At 37.5% G+C, this 25,052-nt stretch overlaps 2 protein-coding genes across 5 annotated transcripts; both read right to left on the reverse strand.

Annotated features, from left to right (window-relative positions):
- Window positions 1–522: 522 nt before the first annotated feature.
- On the reverse strand, window positions 523–16,464 carry LOC104593466 (Fe(3+) dicitrate transport system permease). 4 transcript variants are annotated; one of them, XR_016078775.1, is made up of 4 exons: window positions 15,878–16,270; window positions 4,598–4,925; window positions 3,770–3,901; window positions 523–907 (listed from the first exon to the last, which is right to left on the reverse strand). XR_016078775.1 is itself a non-coding variant. In XM_010253315.2 (4 exons), exons 2-4 carry the CDS (start codon window positions 16,023–16,025, stop codon window positions 706–708), a joined length of 678 nt encoding a protein of 225 aa, XP_010251617.1. In that variant the 5' UTR covers window positions 16,026–16,173; window positions 16,302–16,464; the 3' UTR covers window positions 523–705. The 4 variants fall into 4 exon arrangements, 3 of the variants coding, with proteins under 3 accessions (XP_010251617.1, XP_010251615.1, XP_088748213.1); XM_010253315.2 differs by lacking the exon at window positions 3,770–3,901 and adding an exon at window positions 16,302–16,464 and having other exon boundaries at window positions 15,878–16,173; XM_088892087.1 differs by having other exon boundaries at window positions 846–907; window positions 3,810–3,901; window positions 15,878–16,264.
- A 5,557-nt stretch (window positions 16,465–22,021) lies between these two features.
- LOC104593465 (DUF309 domain protein) lies at window positions 22,022–24,993 on the reverse strand. The gene is made up of 3 exons (XM_010253312.3): window positions 24,020–24,993; window positions 23,767–23,914; window positions 22,022–22,388 (listed from the first exon to the last, which is right to left on the reverse strand). The coding sequence occupies exons 1-3, from the start codon at window positions 24,845–24,847 to the stop codon at window positions 22,174–22,176; spliced, it is 1,191 nt and encodes a 396-aa protein (XP_010251614.2). The 5' UTR covers window positions 24,848–24,993; the 3' UTR covers window positions 22,022–22,173.
- Window positions 24,994–25,052: the final 59 nt, after the last annotated feature.

The raw sequence follows: 25,052 nt of genomic DNA on the forward strand, positions 1-25,052 counted from the left end.
TTACAGGGGATATGAGCATATGCTTATGGAGGAAACTAAAAAAGAACAAGGGGTGCTTTAGTTCCGTATCCATGATCAATGGGGAATGATGGAAGCTCCATTTGTTGTCACAAACACTTGCTGTAAATGACACTAGAATTTATCATTTTGATGTTAATGTTTTATTTTGGAAATTAAAGAATAATGAGTAAAATAAATTTTTTCATGTTAATGAAAAAGAGGATTTAATTAATTGTCAGAATAAAACTTAGGAATACTATAAAATAATAGGGAAGATGGCCGAGTACACACGCTAAAAAAACATAAAAAAAGATGTGCCGGTGAGACCCCCCGATACACGCTCCAGTATCAATATTGGAACTTGTTTAAAACCAGTTCCTGTGGAAAGCATTAGACGTGCTCAACGACAGATAACCAAGGAAGATGGCCGAGTACAACGGAGAAAGAAGAAATTGTCATCTACCACTTTTGACTCATGACGACCTCATACTTGGGGCAGACAAAGTTGGCATACATAAACAATTTACAAATGAGCTAGGTCAGTCAATCAAACCTGCCCCGCAAATGAATTGCTGTTCGATACCCATTGTTATGGCACAAGTAACAACAGTTCACAATTCTCTACCTTCAAGTATAACCAAATGTATTCTTCTAACCGACTTATCAAATACAAATTGCAGGATTACAACAAAATGGAAGACACCCTTACGGGACAATTAACTTCCTGTGCAAATTTTCAAAAGAATGCTCATGCCCTTCATGATCGTGAAAAAGAAGTGTTAAGATTCCGACCAGACAGAGCACAGAACCAACAAGAAGTTTATCATGCCGCTCCACCCAGTGAAACTTGAGCTGGCTAGCACCGTAGTAGGAGAGTGCAACCAGTGAGGTCATAACTATAATAGTACTGCAATCACAGATATCAAACATAAGGTTAGTGTATCAGAAGTTCTAACTAACCAAGATTGAAAACTAGAGAGACCAATATTTTGTCAAAGTATTGACAGCAAAACACAAGCAAGGTGGAAACCCCCTCCTCTGGAGGGGGTTGTAAAGCTGAACTTTTTTTTTTTGATCAATATCGTAAAGCTGAACTTTGATGGGAGTAGTCAAGACAACCCAAGGCCTTCGAGTATTAAAGGGATCTTGAGGGACAAGGACAGCAACATTCTCTTTATTCTCAGGTCTAGTGGCAGTTGGAGATTACAAGGGCTGAAATACTAGCAGCTGTACAAGGCTTACAGATTGCCAACCAACTTGGAGTGGAGAATTTGTTAGTTGGAGATTCAAAAGTGGTAATGGATTGGTTACTGAATCCGGATACTGTTATTTGGGGCTATAGGGATCTTTTCAAAAAATTAAAATGGCTTACAAGGAATATGTCAGTCAGTTTTCAGTGGGTTAGCAGATTGACAAATGCCTTGGGCAGATTCTTTGGCTAAATAAGAGGTTTCTCGGGTTTCTTTGTATTGGGCTAATTTATAGTTTGTATATTGGTAAAGAGTAGGGTTTGTACTCATCCCAATGGGGAGGTAACATCTCGTGCCTCCTCCTAGGCTGATTGTACTCTCCTTTCCTCTCTATAATAAAATTATTTACTCATTCATCAAAAAATAAGAATTCAGCATATAGAAATGTCAGTTTACCAGGCTTCATGCAATGTGTCACCACATGAAATGAAAACATTTAAATGCTCAGATGTTTTTAATATCCCACTAACCAAATAAAAGCAACACAAAAAATACAAGAAAAGAAATGAGAAGAAAAGAATTAGGCATTTTGTACAGAAGACCATAGGTGAAAGAAGCAGACCCAAGAAGGAAATCCTTAGTTCCAACTTTTGAAAAGCTGGTATTGACAACATGGATCAATGGACTAAAAAGGGACGATTTGCCCAGTGTTGGCATAAAGAATGCCTCCCAGGAAAAAAAAATACGGGTACAAATAAAGTAATATAATATATCTTACAACCTGAGAATAAAGGTAGTTACTAAAATCCTCAGTTTCCTACCAAATGAGAGATCTATTTGCTCACTTGGGTTCTCTATAGAGGTAGAATAATGTCCACTTGGGCAACATATGTGTTGCATGAATATGGCAAAAAATAAGGTGATTAGAATAATTGACTATTGAAGCATTAAGATGGGATTCATAAGCATTCTCACAATGACTTGGGACCTGCCTGGGGGGGGGGGGGTGAGGGGCCTGCCACCCACATCCTTGAAGAGGAGTTAGTAACATCAATGGTACTTTTCTGAGAGTTTGAGAGCTAAGCCTTTTAACAAGCTTGACACTTAATCTTCTTTCTACCATATTGAGATCGATAATTCATTGACATAGAAGTCCACTTGGCCAAAGTTCTGACAAGGGCAACTAAAATAGGAATGTCACTAATATTCTTCTCCCAAGAATCCCTAGGAAATCTTGAGGATATTGGGGTAGAGATTTTGTAGTGAATATCCTATGAGATTCTTGGACAAGAGTTCAAGTGGGAGGGGAAGCCTTGTGCCAATGATCCATAACCGTTACATCTCTCTTGTGAACATCAACTACAGGGCTGGTCAATGTCATTGACTAAGATTTATCATGGTTGGGGTAATTCAACATTTCAACACTCTACTAGTTCCTTTAGGAATTTCACAATAAATCCCTAAAAACAAAGATGGCCTTAAAGAAGGTGATGTAAAATGGAGTAGGGCTCCTATGAGTTTCAGATCTGGTGGTGGGCTTTGTAGGGGTAAAAGTATGCATTTTGTTGTCCACCAAAGAATGAGTAAATAATCAGAAAGAGGGGGCGGGGGACTCTTGCTGTTAGGCTAAGCAGCAAAGAGAAAGATCACTTAGAAGTGAGAGAGAGAGAGAGAGAGAGGGAGAGGGGGGGGGAGAAAAATTCTTGGTAACAACCAGAATTCACTAAATCAAACTTTATTCTTCAAATCAACTCTTCTTTAATTGCAATTACAATGACTCTATTTATAGACTCAACTTAAAAAGTATACACTCGGATGCCCCTTTATAGACTCCAATTTGGACTAGGATACCAACCAACTCTAATTTAAAGACACAAGAAATTACTAAACATACTAAACTGCGAGTACAAGAATTACTATAAATAGTAAGCCTGAAAGCTCACATAAATAGTAATTTTGAAATAGCAATAAAATTCTAAAAAAAAACAAAATTCTATTATTAAGACACCTATAACTAGGATATAAATGAAGAAAAAAACAAAGCAATACCAACATCTTATCACCCAAAAATTCTGAAATTGGTGTAGGATTTGGAAAATTGATTTAGTTCTCCATGAATTCTTTCATTGCTTTTTTTTTTATCAATGAATTTTTTCATTGCTTTCATATCAGCTATCAGAAGGTATCCTCACAATGCCAGGATAGGATACAAGAAGCTTAGTGCTCAGAAGGAGGTCATGGAGAATAAAAAGACTTTCATTTGTTTCTAAACCACCTTCTCCTAACATGGCAATATTTGGTGTAATAGCCTCAACAACATTGCCAAAAGGCAAGGATCATAGTGAGAACCAAGGAGACAAGGGAGGTGAAAAAGAAGTTCCACCTGCCCTCCCCCCTCAGACCTCTCGCTCTCACATGTTCCTCATTTGTCATGTTTACTGCAATATAATAGCCTCAGCCACACTGCAGAAGAAGCACCTCTTTCCCAGGCATTTTTTTATCCAGAACAATGTAATTGTCCAATTGTTAATTTACTTTGGAAAATCCCTTTTTTTTCCAAAGGGATGAAAAAAAAATACTTTGGAAAATCTCCAATATATGGTTGCACGCAGGGCTAACATATGATGGTTTTGATAACAAGAACAATCCAGAGAATCAGCTATCACCGGGCCCACAGTCTGTATTGGAAACGACATCCCTCCACCAGGGCTCTGTGTTACATGGACACCAACACAAGAATTAGAATCCAACATGTGTCCAAAAGTCTGACACAACAAAATGAAGAAACAAGGACTCGTGTATAAATATGTAAAAAAATAGAAAGTATTAACATAGCACATATTTGTTGAATTTTATAAAGCTATAGAAAAAGGTCTAAAAAATTCACTTTGTTACTTAAATTTTTTCTTTTTTGATAAAAGAACACTGTAAACTAAAAAGAAGGCCAAACAACATTATTCAGGTCCAAAAAAGAGGGGGGAGCCCACCAAATCACATCATCAGAAAAGCTTTTATCCCTACACAGTCTACCCCAGATGGCTCAAACCAACATTTGGTATGGGTAAGTACTTTTTACAAGTGTCCTTCATGAATCCATGGAGTAAGGAATCTGACACTCTGACGTAGAAACTTCATCCATTTTAGGTTTAGGATGGTCCATCTCTAGGGGCTCTCAATTAGAATATGGAAAGGTGGACTTAAATGGCCTATAGAAAAATATGGGCCAAAAAGCAAACATCAACTTATCAATGTCATCTCGGCATACATGAATAAATACATACCTATATGCATATGTATGTATGCACATGCATACATACTAAACATTAATGAGATAAGATAGATGAAATATATATACTTTAAACCACTAAAATTTGCTCCAGGTGGAGTGTTGTTGTCACCATATATACCTGAAAAGCAGCACTACGACAGCAAGTGCCATCATGGAGGAAGAGTTTCCAACTGCAAGAAACACTGGGAGTGTGGTTGCACAGGGAGATAATGCAGGAACAAGAACAAGCCCTGCGACAGCCATTTTCTCCATGGGATGGTTGTGAGTATGGCTATGACCACCCTTTCCACGCAAAAACAGAATTATATAACTACCTCCAAGAACTATAAGCAATAGAGAAGCAAGTTTATGCACTGTTTCCTCGCCAGCAATAGTATTTGCCATGGTAACTGCTGTTATACCAAGCAGTGCAGTTGAGATTACATGCAAAACTGCTCCAAATCCCGCTGCATAAAAGGAATATTTGAGCAAAATAAGTACAGTAACAAGTAGACTTACAAATGTATGCAGCCAGAAAGCTTTGAGGAAATTACTTTCCATTATTGGAATAAATTTATACAGCAACTTATTCTACCTTTTATGTTCTGGTTCTTGTCTGAATCAGATTAAGGATTGATGTATCCTCAATATCTCTCTCAACAAAATACCTTTTGTTGGTCCCACATAAGGTTCCAGAATTAGTTGTTCACATTCAAATGGCTACTCACCATTGGTAGCAAAGAACAACTTTTTTGGTAATAAATGAAAAGGAAATTTTCATTAAAATAAAAATAGCAGATTACAATCAGGAAGGGTGACGAGTAATCTCTCTCCTCTCTTTGGAAACATCCTTAATATATTATAATATGGATGCCAAAAAAATATTAAAATATTTCCATATTATATTGTATCCATAATTTTTCACCTATTAAGGAGGAAACATAACAAAAAGAAAGTACATGTGCTTTAATCACCACTTCCAATGTTTCTCAACTCTAAAGTAGAGAATGACTCCTTAGACACCTCATTAAACTCTGGCAAAATCAAAATCCAATCTAATAGATTGAAGAAGGCCCTCAAAAGAAGTCTTTTCCTTACTGGTCTTTCCTTTTTTTTTTTTTTGAAAAAGGTAAGGTAAATATCAGTGTTTTAAAATGCGGAGGCGGCGAGGCGTTCCACTACCTAAAGGCGTGAGGCGTAGTTTAGAATGCAAGAGGCGTAAGCCTCCCGAACACAAGGAGGTGTAATCCTCCGTAAGAGGAGGGGGTAAGGAGGTGGAAGGGGGATCTTATTTTTTCTTTATTTTTAATAAAAATCTTTAATATTAGGAAGAATAAAGATGCACAACATTAGTTGAAGGGGGGGGGGGTCTTGTTGAAGCGAAGACGAGCAGAGCAAGACCCCCCTAACTCAAAAACAAATTGGGCTGCATCAAAAAGGGGGCAAACCACTTTCTTTCCCCTTATCTTTTCTTCTCTTCCCTTTCCTTTTCTTTTCTATCCTTTTCTCTTTCTCTTTCTTTTCCTTTCCTTTCCTTTCCTTTTTTTTTCTGTCTTTTTATATAAGATGTGCATGTGTGCATGAGGCGTACGCCTCCCACAGCTTTTAAAACACTAGTAAATATTATTAATAGAGAACCAGAATAAAGAATACAGTTGGCCTCTCAGCAAAACTTGGGCTCAAAACCAAGAATACATTACAAGATATCACCAGCAATCAGCTGGGATCCCAAGACCCTTGGTTGAACCCCTTTACAGCAGCAGTCCAGGAGTCTAACTTCCCAAAAAGAAAGGAAATTAGTTGACCCACTTCACTATGCTTGTTCTTGAAAATTCTGCTGTTTCTTTCAGCCCAAATGGTACTGATTACTGCAGCAGGGAGGGAGGACCATACACTTTTTGCTACCTTAGACAATCCTCTTTGATCCCAGCACCACAATAGGTCACAAAAGGTTGCTGGCATAGACTAGTGGAGATGCCAGAGGGACAAGAAGTGGTTCCAGATTGTAGTGGAGACAGAGCAGTGCAGAAATAGGTGGTTACAATCTTCTTCCACTTGATTACAGAACACACAGGACAGGTCCTTGAGCACAGCCCAGAGCAAAGCACTTATCTTTGAAGGGACAACCTGACTCTAGACTTTTTCAGCAGGAAACTCAGCTTGAAAACCACTTGCTTGCATAGTTGTCAAGGCGATGCCTAGGCGCCCGCCTAGGCGACTAGGTGCTTTTCAAAAAACGCCTCGCCCAAACGCCAACTATGTTAGGTGCATGGTTAGTGGGATGAAGCAAATATATTATATAAATATTTATTAAATAAAAAATAAAAATATATAATATTTTATTGGTTGTTTTAGTTTTTATAAATAGAACCTATTGCATGTTATCATGCTTTTGTTTTGAGGAAAGTAAAAAAAAAGTTAATCTTCAAGGGTTTCACATTGACAATAGAATCGAAGTATCGAACTGAGGAAGATGAGAGAACAACAGCTTCCATCGTTCCCACACAGTCCTCTAAAGTCAAGGTGTGCTAATCAGTTTTCTTCTTCTTTCTCTTCTTAGTTTTGTTCTCTGTTTCCTGGTTTAAAACAGTGGTTACACCCCATTTTCTCCTCTTCCTTTTTGTATATTTTCTCCAAGTTTTTTGAATCATTTTATTGGACTAAAACAGGGGCTCCGCCTCCTTTTGTTCTTAAATTTCCTGCATGTTTTCAGCTTTTTTTTTTTCTCATTATTGGTGTCTGAAACAGGGGCTCCACCGCTTCTTTTATTTTAGTATTTTTTTTTTCACCAGCTTTTCTGGGTCTAGAACAGGGGCTCTGCTCCCTTCTTTTGTTCTTAATTTCTTCCATTTTTTCGGCTTTTTTTTTTGTTCTCATTATTGGTTTCTGAAAAAGGGGCTCCGTCCTTTCTTTTCTTCTTCATATTTCTTCTTTTGTTTTAATATTTTTTCACCAGATTTTCTGGGTCTAGAACAGGGGCTCCGCCCCCTACTTTTCTTTTCCATTTTCTTCTTTTATCTTAGTATTCGTTCCCTATGTTCAGTTCTTTCAAGTTCTAACTTTTAACTTGTAGGTTGCAACTCTAATATATTGTTTTGCCTACTTGAAGCAACACTGCAAGAAATACAAGCACAAAAGTAAGTGCAGAATACATAAAACCAATAAAAACTCATTCAAAAGGGGTAGAAATCATCGGCAAGCCTTGGTTTTAAATTCCATCGCCTAGGCGAGGGCTAGGCGCTCGATGGTCGCCTAGCCTCGCCTTGGTGCCTTGAAAACTATGCCTGCTAGGTTCCTGGCAAAGGAGTTAACAGAGAATACACCACCATTACTCCAATTCCAGTTCCAGGTGTCCTCTTCCATCAGGTTCAGGTTCTGGTTGGACAACAATTCCAGCAGATTAGAAACAAGGTCCAGCTCCCGATCCTGAAAACTTCTGAAAGAAGGGCACCAAACCTGGATGTTGTCTTGGACCTCACAGCAGTCAGCCACCAAGATATCTTGATTCTCTGCAATCTGGTACAACTGAGGAAATAACTCTGCTAAAGATCTACTATTGCACCAAATATCCTTCCAAAATTTTACCCTCTGTCCATTTCCCAGCTTAACCGAAAGACCCCTATTTATCAGAGGGAAGACTTCCATGATTACCTTCCAGATGGAACACCCCAGAGAGGTCACAGAAACAGTTGTCACCCAATCCCCATAGTCTGTGTTGTATTTGGCTGCGACCAGACTTCTCCACCAACTATCTCTTTCTTTACCAAATCTCCAGATCCATTTACCTAGAAGAGTCTTATTAAAGACCTTCATTTTCCTGACCCCGAGACCACCTTTTCTTTTAGGGGCACAAACCTGATCCCAACTAACCAAGTGAATCTTCTTCTCCTCTTCCCACCCCTTCCAAAGAAAATATCTCTGCAGCTTTTCCACTTTTTCGACCACTTTCCTTGGCATTAGGAAAAGAGACAGAAGTAGGAGGGCAGATTTGATAATGAACTTTTTAGAAGAGTAATCCTACCACCTAAGGATAGATATTTGGATTTCCAATGAAGCCCACTTCTTTTCTAACCTCTCCAGAACTGGCTCCCACACTAAGGCTGATGTGCATTTAGCTCCCAAAGGGAGCCCCAAATAAATAGTTGGCAGGAAACCAACTTGACAGGCTAGAACCTCAGCTAACTCTTGAATGTTTTCTACTTTTCCCACTGGAATTAACTTGCTTTTGGCCCAGTTGACTTTTAGGCCCGAAACTACCTCAAACCAGCAAAGAACCCTAAAGAGCACTCCCAACTGTTCCACATCAGCATCAATAAAGCATAGGGTATCATCAGCAAATTGGAGCAATTGGACTTTTTCTTCCCCCGAGGTGGTTTCAAAACCATGCCACAAGCCCTCATTTCCCACCCGGTTCACAAAGGCTGTTAATAATTCCATCACACAAATAAAAAGAAGAGGAGAGAGGGGTCTCCTTGTTGAAGACCTCTTAAAGAAACTAGCTGACTGACCATTCACTAGGACTGAAAATTTAGGAGAAGTGATGCAAACCTTCATCCAGTTCCTCCATCTTTGCCCAAAATTCATTCTTTCCAACACAAAGTCCAAGCATCTCCAGTTAATATGGTTGTAGGCCTTTTCCAAGTCCAGTTTACAAATCAGCCCAGGTTTTTCTTCCCTTTGCCTTGAATCAACCAGTTCATTAGCCACCAAAACACTATCCAACATTTGTCTTCCCAGCACAAAAGCAAATTGTTTTTTTGCAACCACTGAATTCAGGACCTTCTTCATCCTTTCAACTAGAACCTTGGCTAAGATTTTGTAGAAGCTGTTTAACAGACTTATTGGTCTTAAATCCTTTATATTTGTAGCTCCCTCCACCTTTGGGATTAAAGAAATAAAAGTATCATTCAGCCTTCTTTCAATAGTAGCTTTAGAGTGGAATTCATAAAAAACTTTCTTTTTTAAAGGTAAGGTAAATATTATTATTATTTTTTAATATTATTAATAGAGAACCGGAAAAAACTTTTATCATCTCCCAGCACTTTTTATAGAATAAGTTTGTGAGCCCATCTGGCCCTGGAGATTTATCAACTTCCAAGTTTTTTATCACTTGCCAAATCTCTTCCTCTGAGAAGGGAATTTCTAATTCTCTTTGTTGTGCATCTGAAATCCTATTCAAGTTCAAATCAAGAGGGAGGGGTCTCCATTTCCAACTTTCCTTGAACAGATTTGAAAAGTAGTGGGTTGCTATACTTTTCAACTTAGTCCAAGATTCACCCACTTGGCCGTCATTCTCTAGTCTTTCAATTTGATTGACTCATCTTCTTGCATTTGCCATCTTGTGAAAGAAACCAGAATTTTTATCCCCTGCTTTCAGCCAGTTAACTTTTGCTCTCTTTCTCCACTTTAGCTCATCCCTGTAAGCTAACTTATCTAGAGTCAGCTTTGCTTCAAGCCTCTTTTTCCTCTCTTCTTTTGACAAAGAACCAATCTCTTCAGCCAAATCAATTTCCTTAATTAAATTCAGGCAGTTCCTTTTTTCTGATTCCGATTACTCTTTATAGCCTTGCTTCCAAGACTTTAGAAACACTTTGACTGAACTGAGCTTCTTTGCAAGGATATGCGAGCTGGAACCCAAAAAATCTGTTTCTGACCAAACTGAAGCTAACACCTGCCCTAAGTTATCTTCTTCAAACCAGGCATTTTCCATTTTGAAAGGGCATTTTTTCTAGACCCCTGCAACCCACATAAGAACTGAATTGGAGAGTGATCAGAAACGGGCCGCAGAAGGGCAACTTGCTTCACTTGTTGGAAAGACTCTTCCCAATCCGGGGAGATCAGAAATCTATCCAGCTTGACCAAAGCCGGATTTTCTTGGTTATTTGTCCAAGTACATTGCCCCCCCTAAGAGAGGCAGATCTATTAATTCAAACTGATTAACAAAATTTGCAAAGCTTTTCATCTCCCTTGTCCTCTGGCTTCCTCACTTGCAGTCCTCCAGGAACCTAACTACATTAAAATCCCCTCCCAAAACCCAAGGGATGTTATGCCCCCTTCTCACCTCAGCTAAATCCTCTCAAAGTCTCTCCCTTTTTGAGCTAACCGTCGGGCCAGAGGATTAGTAAAGCACCTGCTGAACCTCTGGCCGGCTTCCCTACCCACCTCACTTGGCCCTGACCCAATATACTTCTAACCACCCCGACCTCCACAAATTCTAGCTTTGTTTCTTGTAGGAACACCACATCTAACTTCCAATTTGGTAATGTTATTCATTCATTCATCCTAATAAAATGTCTTCTTAAAAAGCAATTAAAACTATAAAATCATTATTTTTTGTGTGAAAACTAAGAATTTAAGACCTAACGTGGACTTGTTTGGGCTTGCCTTGAGGGGCGTGGCACAAAGGCAGCTCGTAGAATCAGGAATGTAATATGTTTTACGTTACATTAGCTACTTGAAGTAATGCAATTGAATGACAAAGAGAATAGAGGTTTTACATGCTTGAAAATGTTTGATTTTATTTTTAAATTCTCATTTGAATATGCTTTACATCTTATGTTTATATATTTTGATTTTAGATAATAGGTTTTTTAAAACATTATTTTAAAATTTAAGTTTATATTTTTATTAATATTATGTTTAATATTTTTTTTATTTTTTTGAATTTTCTGACTTTTTTTAATTTTTAGCATTTTTTTTTGTATTTTTGCACCTTGCTTCAAAAAGGTGCGTGCCTTGCCTTGCGCCTTGCACCTCAAACGCAAATTGACCCCTGTGCCTTTTTTGCGCCTTGCACTTTTAATACACTGGTGAAGCTTGTATGTGGTGAAGGTGAATCCTCTATCAAGGGATGCTCGGTTGTGGGTTAGGGAGAAGAATGGCAAGTTTTTCTGATCAGCAATGCAGAAATTTAAACTTGCGTTAAATCTTTGAAAAGAAAGATTACAACAAGAAGTTGTGGAAATCTGAAAAACCCTTTACAAAGCAAACCTACCCAACACAATATCACAATTGTGCCCAATACATTTGTTGTCTTTGACCCTCTTGCTTGGCTAAACCATCTGCCAAGCTATTTAGCAGATCTTCTTACCCATCTTGTTTGAATGTCAATATCTCTTGATAACCACTTGAAGTGCCTAAACTCATTTCTGAGTTGCCAAATCACCCCCACCTTTTTTCAACCACCCCACTTAATTGCCTTGCTCAATTGGGCCAGAAAACAAAGCACATAAATTGCCACCTTCATCCCTTATCACCCTACTAATTCTTGATGGGCCCAGATTGCCAACACTAATGCCATCAAAAGTTCAATTTCATCCAGCACCCAACTGGGGGTGAGAAGAATGGCAAGCTCTCAACCAAATTTTGCTATCACGCTTTGTTGGGACCCTTTGATAAAATAGCATGGTCTTGGATTTGAAAATCTAAGGTGCCTTCCAAGATTAAATTTTTGTGGCTTGAGGGAAGAGACATAATTCAGGTTGTGAAGGTTCTAGTGAAGCGGGGTTTGTGGTTGGTTGCTCTGTGTTGCCTTTGTATAGTGCTAATGCTTTACCTCTGTAATTCTTGTTTCTTGGTTTGGGTTCTTTTTGCTCTCTGATTGCTCATCATTTGCTACTACACTGTCCATTCACCTACCAAATTTGGTTTAACTTCTTTAGGTTTTTTCAGATCTATTGGGCTCTCCCCTATTCTTTAGCTGAGCTGCTTTTCTCTTGGAGATTGGGTCTGATCTCATCAGAAAGTGAAATTTCAGTGGGACTATCATCCTTTTGCCATTTGCTGGACAGTGTTGAAGGAGCAGAACTGTAGAATCTTTGAGGGTAAATCTACTCCTCTGTAAGCAGTTATAAGCAAGATGTAATGGATATTGAAAAGTTGGGCTGGTATTTCAAGGATTTCTGAAGGAATATCAGCTCGCCACCTTAATGATCAGTGGTCTTCTATTATATTTTGAGTTTAGTGTATAGGAGCTGAATGTACATGTCCTGTGCATATTTACACACACATCTTTTTGTACACAGTTTAGGGATTCTCACCCTCCTTTATAATTTTCTTTTTGAAGACAAATAAAAAATTTTTATTAAACAAAAAGAAGATACAAGGAAAGGTGATAAGCAATCACCCGAGGAGCATTCATAAAATTTTGGACATACTCAGTTCCTAATGTCATTATTCATTATTTTCAGAAAAAATGGACAGTATTCATTAAATGGAGGCGGAACTAGTGGATTAGACTTCATTCCCCTTCTATTAGAATCACCAGCACTTTCTATGAGTTTAAATTTTACTTGAACCCATTCTATTATGTAGTTTTGACCCTTTGAGTTTACAGGACAATTTTGGAGAATATTATTTCGTCTATTAACCTCAGTTTCTTCTCTTTAATTGTTTAGAATAAGATAATGATTTAAAAGGATGTACCTATGCTTCTTTTTTTTTTGACAATTTACCTATGCTTCTTTTATCATTTCATAGAATATCATGCAATATTTTTGCATATTTCACAATGTTTCCACCGTGTCTATAATTTTCACACACACACACACACACACACACACACACACACACACACACACACACACACATATATATATATATATATATATATATATATATATTTTATTGGAAACAGTAACTTTCATTAATTCTTTAAGAAACTTAGCACAACTGTCACCTTCAAAAAACAAGGTGACCCCTCCACAGATTACAAACAGGCCCAAAAAAGGTTATGCCTACTAACTCCTTGCTTTGCTAAAGTATCAGCCATTGCATTGGCTGATCTCCTACTCCATTTAAACCTGACTTCAAGCTCCGTTGTTAGTTGCATAATCTCCCTTATAGGCTGTCTAAGGGACCAGGTGCCTAAGCTGTTTGTTTGCATCCAACCTATTACCAGTTTCAAGTCTCCCTCCACTTCCAACTGCTGAAAACCCAGCTGTTTAGCCAGCTTGAGCCCTTGTAGGAGTGCCAAAACTTCTGCCCTAAGAGAGTCCCCCAGTCCTATCAGGCCAGAATAAAGCGCCAGGACATTTCCTCCCCCATCTCTAAAGACACCCCCAATTCCAGAGGGACCTGGATTACCTATAGAACCGCCATCAAAATTTAACTTAACATCCAAAGATAACGGGGGCGACCAGTCCTCTTAAATAGCTAAAGAGGGGCAGGAAGAAGCTGCTACCACACTCCACCCTCTAATTAAGTCATCTACAGAGATGTCCTTGAACAGATCCAGCGATTTCAGCCAATGTATGATCTTGATGGTGATCCCTTCTATGACTTCATGTGCTGATTTTTCTTTCCCTTGAAAGATTCTGTTATTTCTCTCTTCCCACACTGCCCAAACAACTGCTGCCCTCGTTGCTCTCCACATTACCCTTCCTCTTTTCTTTGACTGACGAAAAAAGCTAGATTCAAAAAGATCCACCACGCTTGTAAGAGGAACCCACCTACACCCAAAGAGAGAGGAAAACCAATCCCAAATAAGAGAAACAAAAGGACAAGATATTAGTAGATGATTTATCGTCTCACCACTCTTCAAGCAAAGGCTACAAACATGAGGGGATAAAAACCAATTTGGTCTTTTTTTCTGAAGCAAGTCCAAAGTATTGATTTTTTGGAGAACCACTTCCCAACAAAAATCCCTCACCTTTGGAGGTACAGGAGCACTCCACACTTCTTTTATAGGAAAAGAGTAAACTAAATTGAAAGAGTGCACTAAAGCATTGAAGAAAGAAGAGCATGAAAAACAACCGGAGGACTCTTCAAACCAAATTCTGTTATCAGGGCAAGAATGATCCAAAAACACTGAATTTAAAAGGGAGAAAAGATCATCTGCCAACCCTATTTCTGACTCCCTCAACCCTCTCCTGAACCCTAAATCCCACGCCTCATTAGAAACACGAAAGGTAGAGATGACTTTAAATTTGTTCAAGGACAAGGAGATGACTTTAATTTTTACATATCTTTATATGACATTTCCAACATTTACGATATTTGGATGACTGATATTTCCATCAACACCCGCATTTTAAACCTTGCCCTCAACACACACATATGCTCTGTTCATAGTTATCAGCCACATGAAGGTTTCCACCCTAGGTGGGACTGTGATGTAGTTCAACCTTCTACAGCAATAGAAGACATGGAAAATTAATTGCTAGAGAGGTAATAAATGTCTGCACCTAGATCTGGAAGCTTACAACAATTTCTAAGTTTGTAGTTTCCATATTTATAACCAGACTTCTTTTGATGGGGGGCAAATTTCCTATTTTTTAGGTGGTCTGGAAACTATTAGTTAAACTCAAATACTATTTTGCCAAGTTTCTATTTCCTGAGTCTCTATTCTTGGGAGTTTTTAGGATTCTAATTAGGACTCAGCTGTGGTTTTAGTAATTGACAAATTTTTATTTCAGCCAATGCTTTGAGAGTTTCTATGTACACATGTAAATCTATCCAAAATAGAATTGAATGAATTAATTTGCGTTCTTCTCTAATCTCTATAGTTGCTTTTTTTTCTCTGCTTTAAGTCAGCATTAGAGAAAGATTTTCTTTTGACATGAGCAAGAATTAAAGGAAAAGTTGATCACTCAATTCTGAAAACAATTTGATGATAACAAGAACAACTTCAGAGGTAGAAGTGCATTTTGTTTTGGAAATATGAAGATGAACTGTTCTGGACTCCTATAGGATATATGTGTAAGGATTGAATCCTATGGTGGGTCTTGGCTCAGTTGGTAAGTTCTGTGGCTATTTATAGCAGAGGCTATGGGTGACAGCCCCATGAACTCAAATAAAATAAAATCCTATAGGGAGATGCAGGATGATTAATGAAGTATAAGAGCTGAAGACTGATTAACCATGAAAGTGGTACTCGATCTGTGTTGCTAAATTATAGAGATTCATAGAAGACAGCAGGGAATGCAGATACCCCATTTCTAAGAAGGTGCAACTTACACATTCTAAAGCTTCTGTTTACTATTCCAATAGGTAAAACCAGCCAAGAAAATATCACAATTGGTGCCAAAAAATAGGTAACAGCCCGATTTGCCTTCCAACGAGAAACTACCCCAATGATCCATTCCATGAATAGAGAGAATTCGACCTTAAAAGATAGTCTCAGTCAGGATTTTATTCCCTTTTTTTCAGTCAGGATCTTATAAACTGAATACTAAAATTCAAATAAAAAATCTACAAAAAAAGGGAACATCAGCAAAAGAACTTGAACCATTTGCACGAAACTAATTGCAGCAAGCATTGTGTTACAGAATACAGATCCGTGAGAAATTATAACTAATGTTTCCTGCTTCGAGCTTTTGCATTTCCTAATCCTAAAAGGATAATGGGAAATAAGAAAAAAACAGACCTGCAAAGAATGGGGGGAGAGAGAGAGATGTAAATTAGGAGGAGGCGAACATACTGACAAGAAGAGTCCTCGAAAGCGTCCATTGCTGCGCGCGACCGACGATCGAGAATGGAAGCCAATGAGTAGGAATGAAGGAATGGAGAAGCGAAACAGTCGCAATTCCTCCGATCGTAGACAGATCTTTTGCACTAAAACTCTCCATTTCTCTACCAAAGAAACGAGAAGCAAAAACAAAACCGATAATGATCTACTCCGATTTCGTGATCCACAGAAACAACAAGAAAACGAGAAAGTAGGGGGCTTCGAAATGAATCCTGCAATTTCGAAGATTATCCTCTATCTGGTTATACCTGCATTTACATTGCAATTGCATTACTGAGAAGATATCATGAATTTTAGGGTTTTGATTAAAGGAATATTACACCAAAGAGTAGTAAAGAGAGTATCAAATTCTGAAGGGTTAATTTGTTAAATATACCCTATATTTTCATGCAAGGTGCCAACTGGTTGGTTGGTAAGCTTTCTGAGGAGACTTGCGAATCCCGCCGCGTACTCTGTGTTGTTGGGGGAGGGGTTATGGATTTGGGTGATGGGCTATCCCCATTGAGTACCCCACACCAGAAGGGAAAAAAAAAATACATAGTGACACTGTGCAAATTTTCAACTGTTAAGTATAGGCTCAAACAAGTTTGGAAGGATTACAAAATACAAATACAAATATGCGAATGTAAAATCTTGTATTTTGTATTATTTGTATTCCTTTTAAACTGAGTCTAGGGCTCAGTTTGGAAGGAATACAAATATAAATTTGTAGAGTATAAAATCTTGAATTTTTGTATGTATTTGTATTCTATATATTTGTATTGTATTCTTTTTAAATTGAAGTTCAGTTTAGAAATATAAATATATACAAAATATAAGGTTTTGCACTCTACATATTTGTATTTATACTCCTTCTAAAGCCCTAAAAACAAATATTAAGTCTAATTCCGTCAAAACTGACATTAAGATAAAAGAATAAAATTATGAAAATGCTTATACTCAAATTCTCTTTTTCATCTTCTTCTACCTTTGGATGCAAACAATGGCGACAAAAAAGTTTTGGTAGGCAGTGCATTTGTATGATAACAAAAGCAACATATAAGCATTGCTTAGCATCATCCCTTCTTCTTGCCTGGAGGCTTCATTATAGAACTCAAATATTCCTTTTTGTTTCTGAATGCTTTTATTTATGTGTAGACTTTAAATGCTTTGCTATTTTGTGAATTATCATTTATTTTGTATTGCCACTAGATCGTGTCCAAAGGTAGAGGAATAGTAAAAAAAGAAGAATTTGAAGATGGGTATTTTAGTAATTTTTGTCCTCAGTGTAACACCAATTTAATGGAGTCAAACTTAATTGAATATTTATGGAAGTTCAAGGTACTAAAATGTCACACTTGAAAGTTTAGACCCTTATGTGTTATTACCCCGAAATTACAAGGTACCTATCTATAATTTACCCAAAAATACCCTATTATTTCATTAAACTACTTAAATATAGGGGAATAAATGTATCAAATTCAAATCAAATAAAGCAATATCTGAATTTGATTTGATATCCAATAGATATTGAAAATTAAAGTTTGATTTTAAATTCAATTAAATATTTGAATATTCAATTTAATTCGAATTCGACCAATTAATTATTTTAGGTACTTAATAAATATTTTATTTATATAAATTATATATATGTAGTTTAAATATTATATATAAAATTATATAAAATGTTTTAAGTATTTTATATTATATATATATATATATATATATAAATTAAATAATCGATTGAATTCAGATATTTATCGAATTGGATCAGGTCATATCTAGATTCGATTTAATTATGTTGAATCTCAAATTCAAAAGCGGATTTTTGAATACTATTGATACCCCTACTTGTAAAGGGTAAAAAAGTCCTTTGCCTTATGGTAATTTGACCAAAAAAAATATAAGGGCAAAAGGCTTAACACCCCCCTAAAACCTCCCCTATTAGATACATTAGTCATTATGCATAATGTAATGTAGGTGTTGAAAAGTCTAATATACCCTTATAAGTTATAAGTAGCACTCAAGTCTCAACCACTAAGTTCGATTGCTCTGCATAAACTACAAATTTGCCAAGAAAATTTGACAAGCGCCATGACCAACCACTCTTCCATTCATCACTAGGTCTAATGTGAATCTGCAGTGATGTCCACTCTTCAAGTCAATCTTGGAGAAGACCGAGGCTTGGCTAAGTTGGTCTAACATCTCCTCCAATCAGGGAAATAGGAAATTGGTAACTTTATAGTGATTTTGTTGATTATTTGGTTTATCTATACACACTCTCCACAGCCAACTTTCTTGGGAACTAAAGAGCTGGGACTGCACACATGCTAAGGTTGGGCTGGATGTGCCCTTTCTATAGCAACTTATTCTACAGTTGAATGAAGAGACTTTGGTGATAGTTTGGTGGAAGGAACTCTCTTCTATGGATTGTGGATGGTGGTGGCTAGGGGTGTCAATTGGACTGGATTTGGTCCAACCTGATCCAGTCCAATGTGAGTCCATTATAAATGGACCAGGTCCAATCCAATCCAATGAATGTTTTGAATTGGTCCAATTCAATGTTTGGACCATCCAATTTATTCAAATTCATTTTGATTTAGATTGGTTTCAACCCAAATCCGATTCATTGACACATATATTCTTATCTTATATTAATGGACCAGATATTAGCTTAATCCAACCAAATCCAATATAAATTTGTTACAGACGAACCAGGTCCAATCCAATGTAATAAATATTTTGGACCAGATTGGTCCAATCCAATATGTCTTGTTGGTCCATCCAATCCGTCCAATTTGATTTTGGATTGGACCCCATCCAAATTGATTTTGGACTGGATGGGGTCCAATCCAAAACCGATCCATTGACACCCTTAGTGGTGGCGGGCTTCTCGTGTTCTAGTGACTCCCAAGAGGAAGACACCAAGGCTTCCTCATATTCATCCTCATTTTTACAGAGAGTGGATCAATATGAAAGGAAGAGTAAGGGTCGAGATCATGGTTTTTAAAAACAAACCGGTGATCGAACCGGTTAGGGGTCCGGTTATTGGTTCGAACGGTCCGACTGTTTGACCTGACGGCCAGCCCATTCTGACAAAAAAATAAAAAAAATGAAAAACAGTCAAAACCATTTGAATGATTAACCGGCCGGTTCAGCGGTTTGCTGACCAAAATCAACGGTTTTAGGGGAAAAAGCAGTTTTAGAAGAAAACGGAACCGGTCAAATGACTGATTCCCGATTTTTCCGTCTGACTATTCAGTCCAGTCCGGTCTTGAAAACAGTGGTAGAGATAATCACTATGAGATGCTCTCCTACCTTATTGTTCAAGAACCAAGTTAATAAGTTCGTCTTTGGTCAATGTAGGTGATGCATTCTTCAAGGTTTTGGACTATGCGGAATTCCTCTACACCCATGAATGAAACTCTTCCCAGTAGTGTGTCCACGTAATAGCCATATATGTTAAATCAATTAGACACTAATACCAGCTGATGCAATTGGTAGTCCTTAGGGGATGAGAACCTTAGGCTGTGTTTGGTTGCAATGCAAATAAATTTGCATTGATACAAAACCATAGCAGTGAAAATGATTTGAATGTAAATTCTGACCTATTTGTTGTTTCAAATTTTAGTTTATTCTGTTTGATTGCAGTACAAAGTTCGTGCATCGCATGAATCCCCGTTAATTTCAAATATTTTCACGAAGGTACTGTCAAACGTGCTTCTTCTTTACTTGCTTTTTGTTTCCAAAAACTTGTAGGAAATGTAATCAAGAACCCCACCAAGGTGCCAAGTTTTTGGTGAAGTTGAGTTTGTTATAGAATAAATGCAGCAAGGGAGAGAGAGACAGACAGAGAAGACCAATAATTTTGGGGGTTATTTGGCTCTTTTCCTCTATTCATTTCTAATAAGATACACATGTGAGATTGTGAGAGGTTGGCTTAGTGGCCTTCTTTTGTTCTCTCCACTCACCTCCCCTACTCTCTTCTTCTAGCCTCGACTCAAATTTTCTTCTTCCATCTTTTTTTTGTCATCTCTCCCCATACACTAACAAGTGAAAAACAACAAATAGTAATGGAAACTAATAACCTCACCTGCATTCATTTGTTTCAATTTTGGCATTTGAAATAGAGGTATCAAGGAAGCTAACCTGCTTTTTTCCTTGAATTTATACTCGATCGAGTTGTTAGGCTGCTACCACCACCAAGGTTTAATAGGAGCTTCGCGTTTGAAGATGATCAAATGGTTAAGGAGGTTTTCTTGATTTATCATGGGGAAGGTAGTGCCAATTGAATTTGGTTACCATGTAATGGCCGGAGGTGGGATTGACCAATGTTTTTGAATTGCCATTGACCCGGATGGTTGGACTGTTCAGCTTGGGAACCATGCAGGCAACCAGTTCCATTTTACCCCAAACTCGGTTTTTAGCCAAAAACTGTTGAATTGGTCAACGATTCATTGACTTGGGCGGTTGAATTCAACCCGTTCAACGGTTTTTGACCATTTTTATTTTTTCGTTGGAACAAGCCGTCTGCTTGAACCAGATAGTCGAACTATCAACCCAAAAACCAATGGCCAAAACAATTCCAATTCTGAGTTGTTTTTAAAACCTTGGGATTGACACTAAATGGGAAGCGACAAGCAAGGGAATTGGTAGTGTTTAGTTTAGTATAGTCTATTTGTTGCCATTGGGGTGGGCTAAGGAATATTAGTAATCAGGGACTAAAATTTGCAAAGGAACAAATACAATCATCACATGCCCTTGTTGAGATGAGTAAGGGCCAATGGGAGGGGCGTCTCCGTTCAAAAATATACACACCGGAAAATTGTGATTTTAATAGTTATATTGTAGCCTAATGTTTTCACACCATCTAGAGAATCATTTAGGTAAGTTGAAACTTAGGATGGTTGAATTCCTTATGCTCAATTTGGAAGAGTATAAATACAAATATGTACAATGCAAATACATATAAAATAATACAAAATACAAGCTTTTGCACTTTACATATTTATATTTGTACTCCTCCAAACTCAACGTTAGGTTCAGTTTAGGAGTACAAATACAAATATGTAGTGTAAACCCTTATATTTTGTATTGTTTTGTATATATTTATATGTACTGTACGTATTTTGTATTTGTACTCATTCCAAACAGAGACTTAATAACATGGTCCTTAAACTTCTTGAAAAGTGGGGGTGGCAATTGAGTGGGTTTGGGCAGGTTGGATTTGTTCAACCCAATCCATTTGACCCATCAACTTGTTAATGACTCACTTAAATAAAATTAAATGAGTTGGGTTCAACCCAAAACCTCCTTGATCCAACCAATCCCGTCCAACCCATTAACCTTGTAACAGCTTGAATTTTATGAGAAGTAATAACAAATTCCCTTTTGAAATCTTAGTTAGGCATGACTTAGTGGTTAAAGTGATGTCTTTCACATAAGTGTCCAACTTTCATATCACATTACATGCACATTATTTTTCCATGGAGAATCCAAGAGCAATTAATCATTTGAGGTCATTTGAATATATTTGAGTTCTGGATATGGTTAAGTAGCTCAGGTTTGAATCAAATTAGACCAGTCCAAGTAATCTAGCTGGATTTGCATTTCGTTTGATTGGATCAGGTTTAACCAGACTGCTTGACCTAAATCAGATCAAGCTGAATTAGTTAGCTTTAGGATGCTTTGTGTTTCGCAGTTAGAACCATTTAGGGTCCGTTTGGTTTGGAGTTAGAATCGGAATTGGAATTGAAATGGTTCAGAGCAGGAATGAGATTTTATTCCCAAGAGAGGGGCAAGGAATAGTCATTCCATCTGCTTCGACAAGACCCCCCCCCTCCCCCCTTTCAACTAATGTTATGCATCTTTATTCTTCTTAATATAAATATACAAGATTTTTATTTATAAAGAAAAAATGAGATCCCCCCTTCATCTTCATCCTCCTCCTAACCCCCCTCTTCATAACCTCCTTGTGTTCGGGAGGCTTACACCTCTTGTGTTCTTAACTACGACTCATACCTCTAGGTAGTGGAATGCCTTGTGTCATGCCTCCGCATTTTAAAACATTGAATATTATCTAAAGATTCTCCTTTATGATGGTGCAAACCTTCATTGTTACATAAGATTTTGAATCATATCCTTTACATTTTCAGTAATGCTGACAAAATATTCAAGCTGAAAAGAAAAAAAAAGAATTAGATTCAATGTAATAGATATGGGTTATATGTTATGGGCTAAATCATCACAAATTGATAGAGTCAGCAGAATTAACAGGCCATTAGATCTTCTTGTGTTGCATGAATAGTGGGAATCTTGACCCTCACGGGGTTTCTGATGTGGTAGGATTCCTCGGGGCAGAAAACTATATAAGGAACATTGTTGTCAGTCTTTAAATGATATAGGCACTGCCCAGCAGCAAAACTACCAAGAAGTTGATATGACTGCTCTGAGCCATCCATTGTGATGCAAAAATCATCAGCACCTGCAGAGAAATTTAAGTTTCAGTATTTAAAAGACAAATGAGCTCCACCTCCACTATAAACTCACTTGTACAACCAGAGTTAGATACAGATTAATTGGAACACAGAGTTGATCTGCAATCTTAATATTATAAACACCACAATAGTCCACATAATACATGTCAAAGGGGAGGAAATCACTCAAATCTTTTATTTAGATGGGCAAGCTTCAACAATATTGGATAACCATCATTAATAAATAATCCTGCCAGGGAGTTCGGTTAAAATTAGCCTGATCAATCAAATTTAATGATCTGCTATGAAGACCCATCCTTCTGCCCTGCTGTATTCAAATTACTTTCAAAGTCAAACCAATGCGATGATCCAGTTATGTGCAATTTTGGAATGGATCTGGCCTTGAAAAGAATTTGAAGTTAGAAAGTTTTTTACTTGGACTATAAGATAATGTTTTGCACCTTTTCGACCTCTATATTTTTTCCTTTCTAGTTTCAAGTTGAGTACCAATGCTAGAAAGTTTCTAGTTGAAAAAAATTTAAAGTTAGAAAGTTTTTTGCTTGGACTATAAGCTAATGTTTTGCACCTTTTCCACCTCTATATTTTTTCCTTTCTAGTTTCAAGTTGAGTACCAATGAATGAAATCCTCTGTGCTTTGTAATTTTATATTTTAATGGAGATCCCTGTTTTCTTTGTTCAAGATGTGTTTGTGTGTGTCTCTCTCTTGCTTTTTGTTTCATTTTCCTTGCATGTCTTTGCATAGTTCATTTCTCTTGTAAGTAACAATCTATAAAACTAAATATTTTTAGTTCTATTCTTCATATATTCACAGGAAAGTGTTCAGACTGGATATTGGATAACTGTAGAACCACACCATGGTGGCAATAACATCAGTTTCAGAGGTAGAGCTAGGGGAGAAAACTTATCATCATCATCTAAGCCTTGTCCCAACTATATGGGTTGGTTACATTAATCTTGTTTTGCCATTCTGTTCCGTTCAGTGACATATCCATTGTTAAATGGAGCTACTCATAAATTCCTTTCTAAGACTTCATTTCTAAGTTGACATGTTCATGGGCTGGGCTTGGATTGATCTTTTGCCAAACTTTGAATAGGCCTGGTACGAAGCAGTGTAAAATGTTCATGGGCCAAGCTCAAAGCCTGGCATCATGGGACAAGCTTAGGGGTGACCATGGGTACAAGACACGGTTTGAAGTTCCGAGACTGACTTGATACAATCCCGTACAGCGTATTGATCAAGAACATTTCCTTTTTTTCGGGGGGATTTTTGGACTGCAATCACCCACAGAAATCTTTTTTTTTCACAATAACTGCTCTTAGATAAGCTAAAGTCTGAAAAAGAGATTGGTTGAAATTATGACTTACAGGCAGCTAATTCTAACTGAGTCTGGTATATAAAATTCAGAGCTTCAGAAATCTCCTGCTCGAACTGATGAAAAGGCCCACTTGTAAAGTTCATCTTCCGAAGCTTACACAACCCCTCTCCCAGTTCCATCATCGCCCCTCTATGATTCTGCATTCAGCAAAAGAAAGAAACTAATTAAATTAACTAAAGAAGTTGAATAAAATTACAGATGAAAGCTTCGAAAAGGCCGACAAATGCACAAGTAATAAGTACCTGGTTAAAGAGGTGATGAAACCCCACGGCGCATTGTAGAATCCCATGGATCAGAGTTCGTCTCGGCTCCTCTGCTTTGTTCCATAGAGCTTCGAGAAAGTCGTGGCACTTATAGTAATCCCTGTTGTTGAAGAGCAAAACCGCTTCATCGAAGTTACAATTCTCACCTTCTTCGTCATCCTCGAAGAAATCATCGCTCGAGAACCGATAACAAAGGCGAAAACAATCGAGACTTCGTTCCCCGGAAGCTTCATAAATCCTTGGATTCCGACATTGAGATTGGAAGAATGAACGAGAATAGCATCCGAAGAATAAACTTTGAGGGGAGAGTTGAGGCTGCGATCGTGGAGTGAGTTGCAAAGTTGTCAACGTTAGAGCGGAGCTCGATGAGATCGCCATTGCCGACCAAAAGCCCCTGCAAGTCTGCAACTGCGTCCATTTTGAGTAGCTTCCTCTCTCTGTATTCTTTCCTTGCTTTTCCGTGTGGTTGGCAGTTGGCGAGGTTGCAAGATATCTACGAGTAGCGACAAAAGTATAGTTCGAAGCATCTGGAATTGCATAGTCGACATAGATAAACTTGGTAGACTTTTCTATCCGTATATTCGGTTTTTTTTTTTTCTTCGGAATACCCCCTCCCTTGCGCCTCCAAAAGAAATTTACGGAAAAGTACGGTCTGATTTTCACTGGAAAGTTGTAAACATTTAAATGTTTGGAGAAAATGGAGGTGTTTTTGGTGTATTGGCCGAAAAAGTCGACCCCATCTAGGTCAGTTTGGCTTTTTAATTCATACACTAAATTAGGGTTTATGATCTGAATATACTTAGTCATTATTGACAACCAAACCAGCAATAATAAATAATCAGTAAAAACATGAACAATAACAAATAGATTTGACTAGGTGTTGTAATCCAAATTCGGATTTGTACTGTTCCAATTTTGCATCAAAGGCTCAATTTGAAAGGAGTATAAATATATACAGTATAAATACATACAAAATAATATAAAATATAACGTTTTGCGCTCTAAATATTTG

The sequence above is a fragment of the Nelumbo nucifera genome, chromosome 7 (genome assembly GCF_055504915.1).
Source record: "Nelumbo nucifera cultivar China Antique chromosome 7, China Antique-T2T, whole genome shotgun sequence".
Taxonomy (NCBI): Eukaryota; Viridiplantae; Streptophyta; class Magnoliopsida; order Proteales; family Nelumbonaceae; genus Nelumbo; species Nelumbo nucifera.

Coding starts and splice junctions, on each gene's coding strand:
- LOC104593466 (XM_010253315.2), bottom strand. CDS start 16,025: ATGGAGAGTTTTAGTGCAAAAGATCTGTCTACGATCGGAGGAATTGCG. Junction 4,926..15,877: donor TTCGAGGACTCTTCTTGTCA/GTATGTTCGCCT, acceptor CCTTTTATGCAG/CGGGATTTGGAGCAGTTTTG. Junction 908..4,597: donor GTCGTAGTGCTGCTTTTCAG/GTATATATGGTG, acceptor CTGTGATTGCAG/TACTATTATAGTTATGACCT.
- LOC104593465 (XM_010253312.3), bottom strand. CDS start 24,847: ATGACTAAGTATATTCAGATCATAAACCCTAATTTAGTGTATGAATTA. Junction 23,915..24,019: donor TTCATCACCTCTTTAACCAG/GTACTTATTACT, acceptor TGCTGAATGCAG/AATCATAGAGGGGCGATGAT. Junction 22,389..23,766: donor TCAGTTAGAATTAGCTGCCT/GTAAGTCATAAT, acceptor ATTTCTCTGCAG/GTGCTGATGATTTTTGCATC.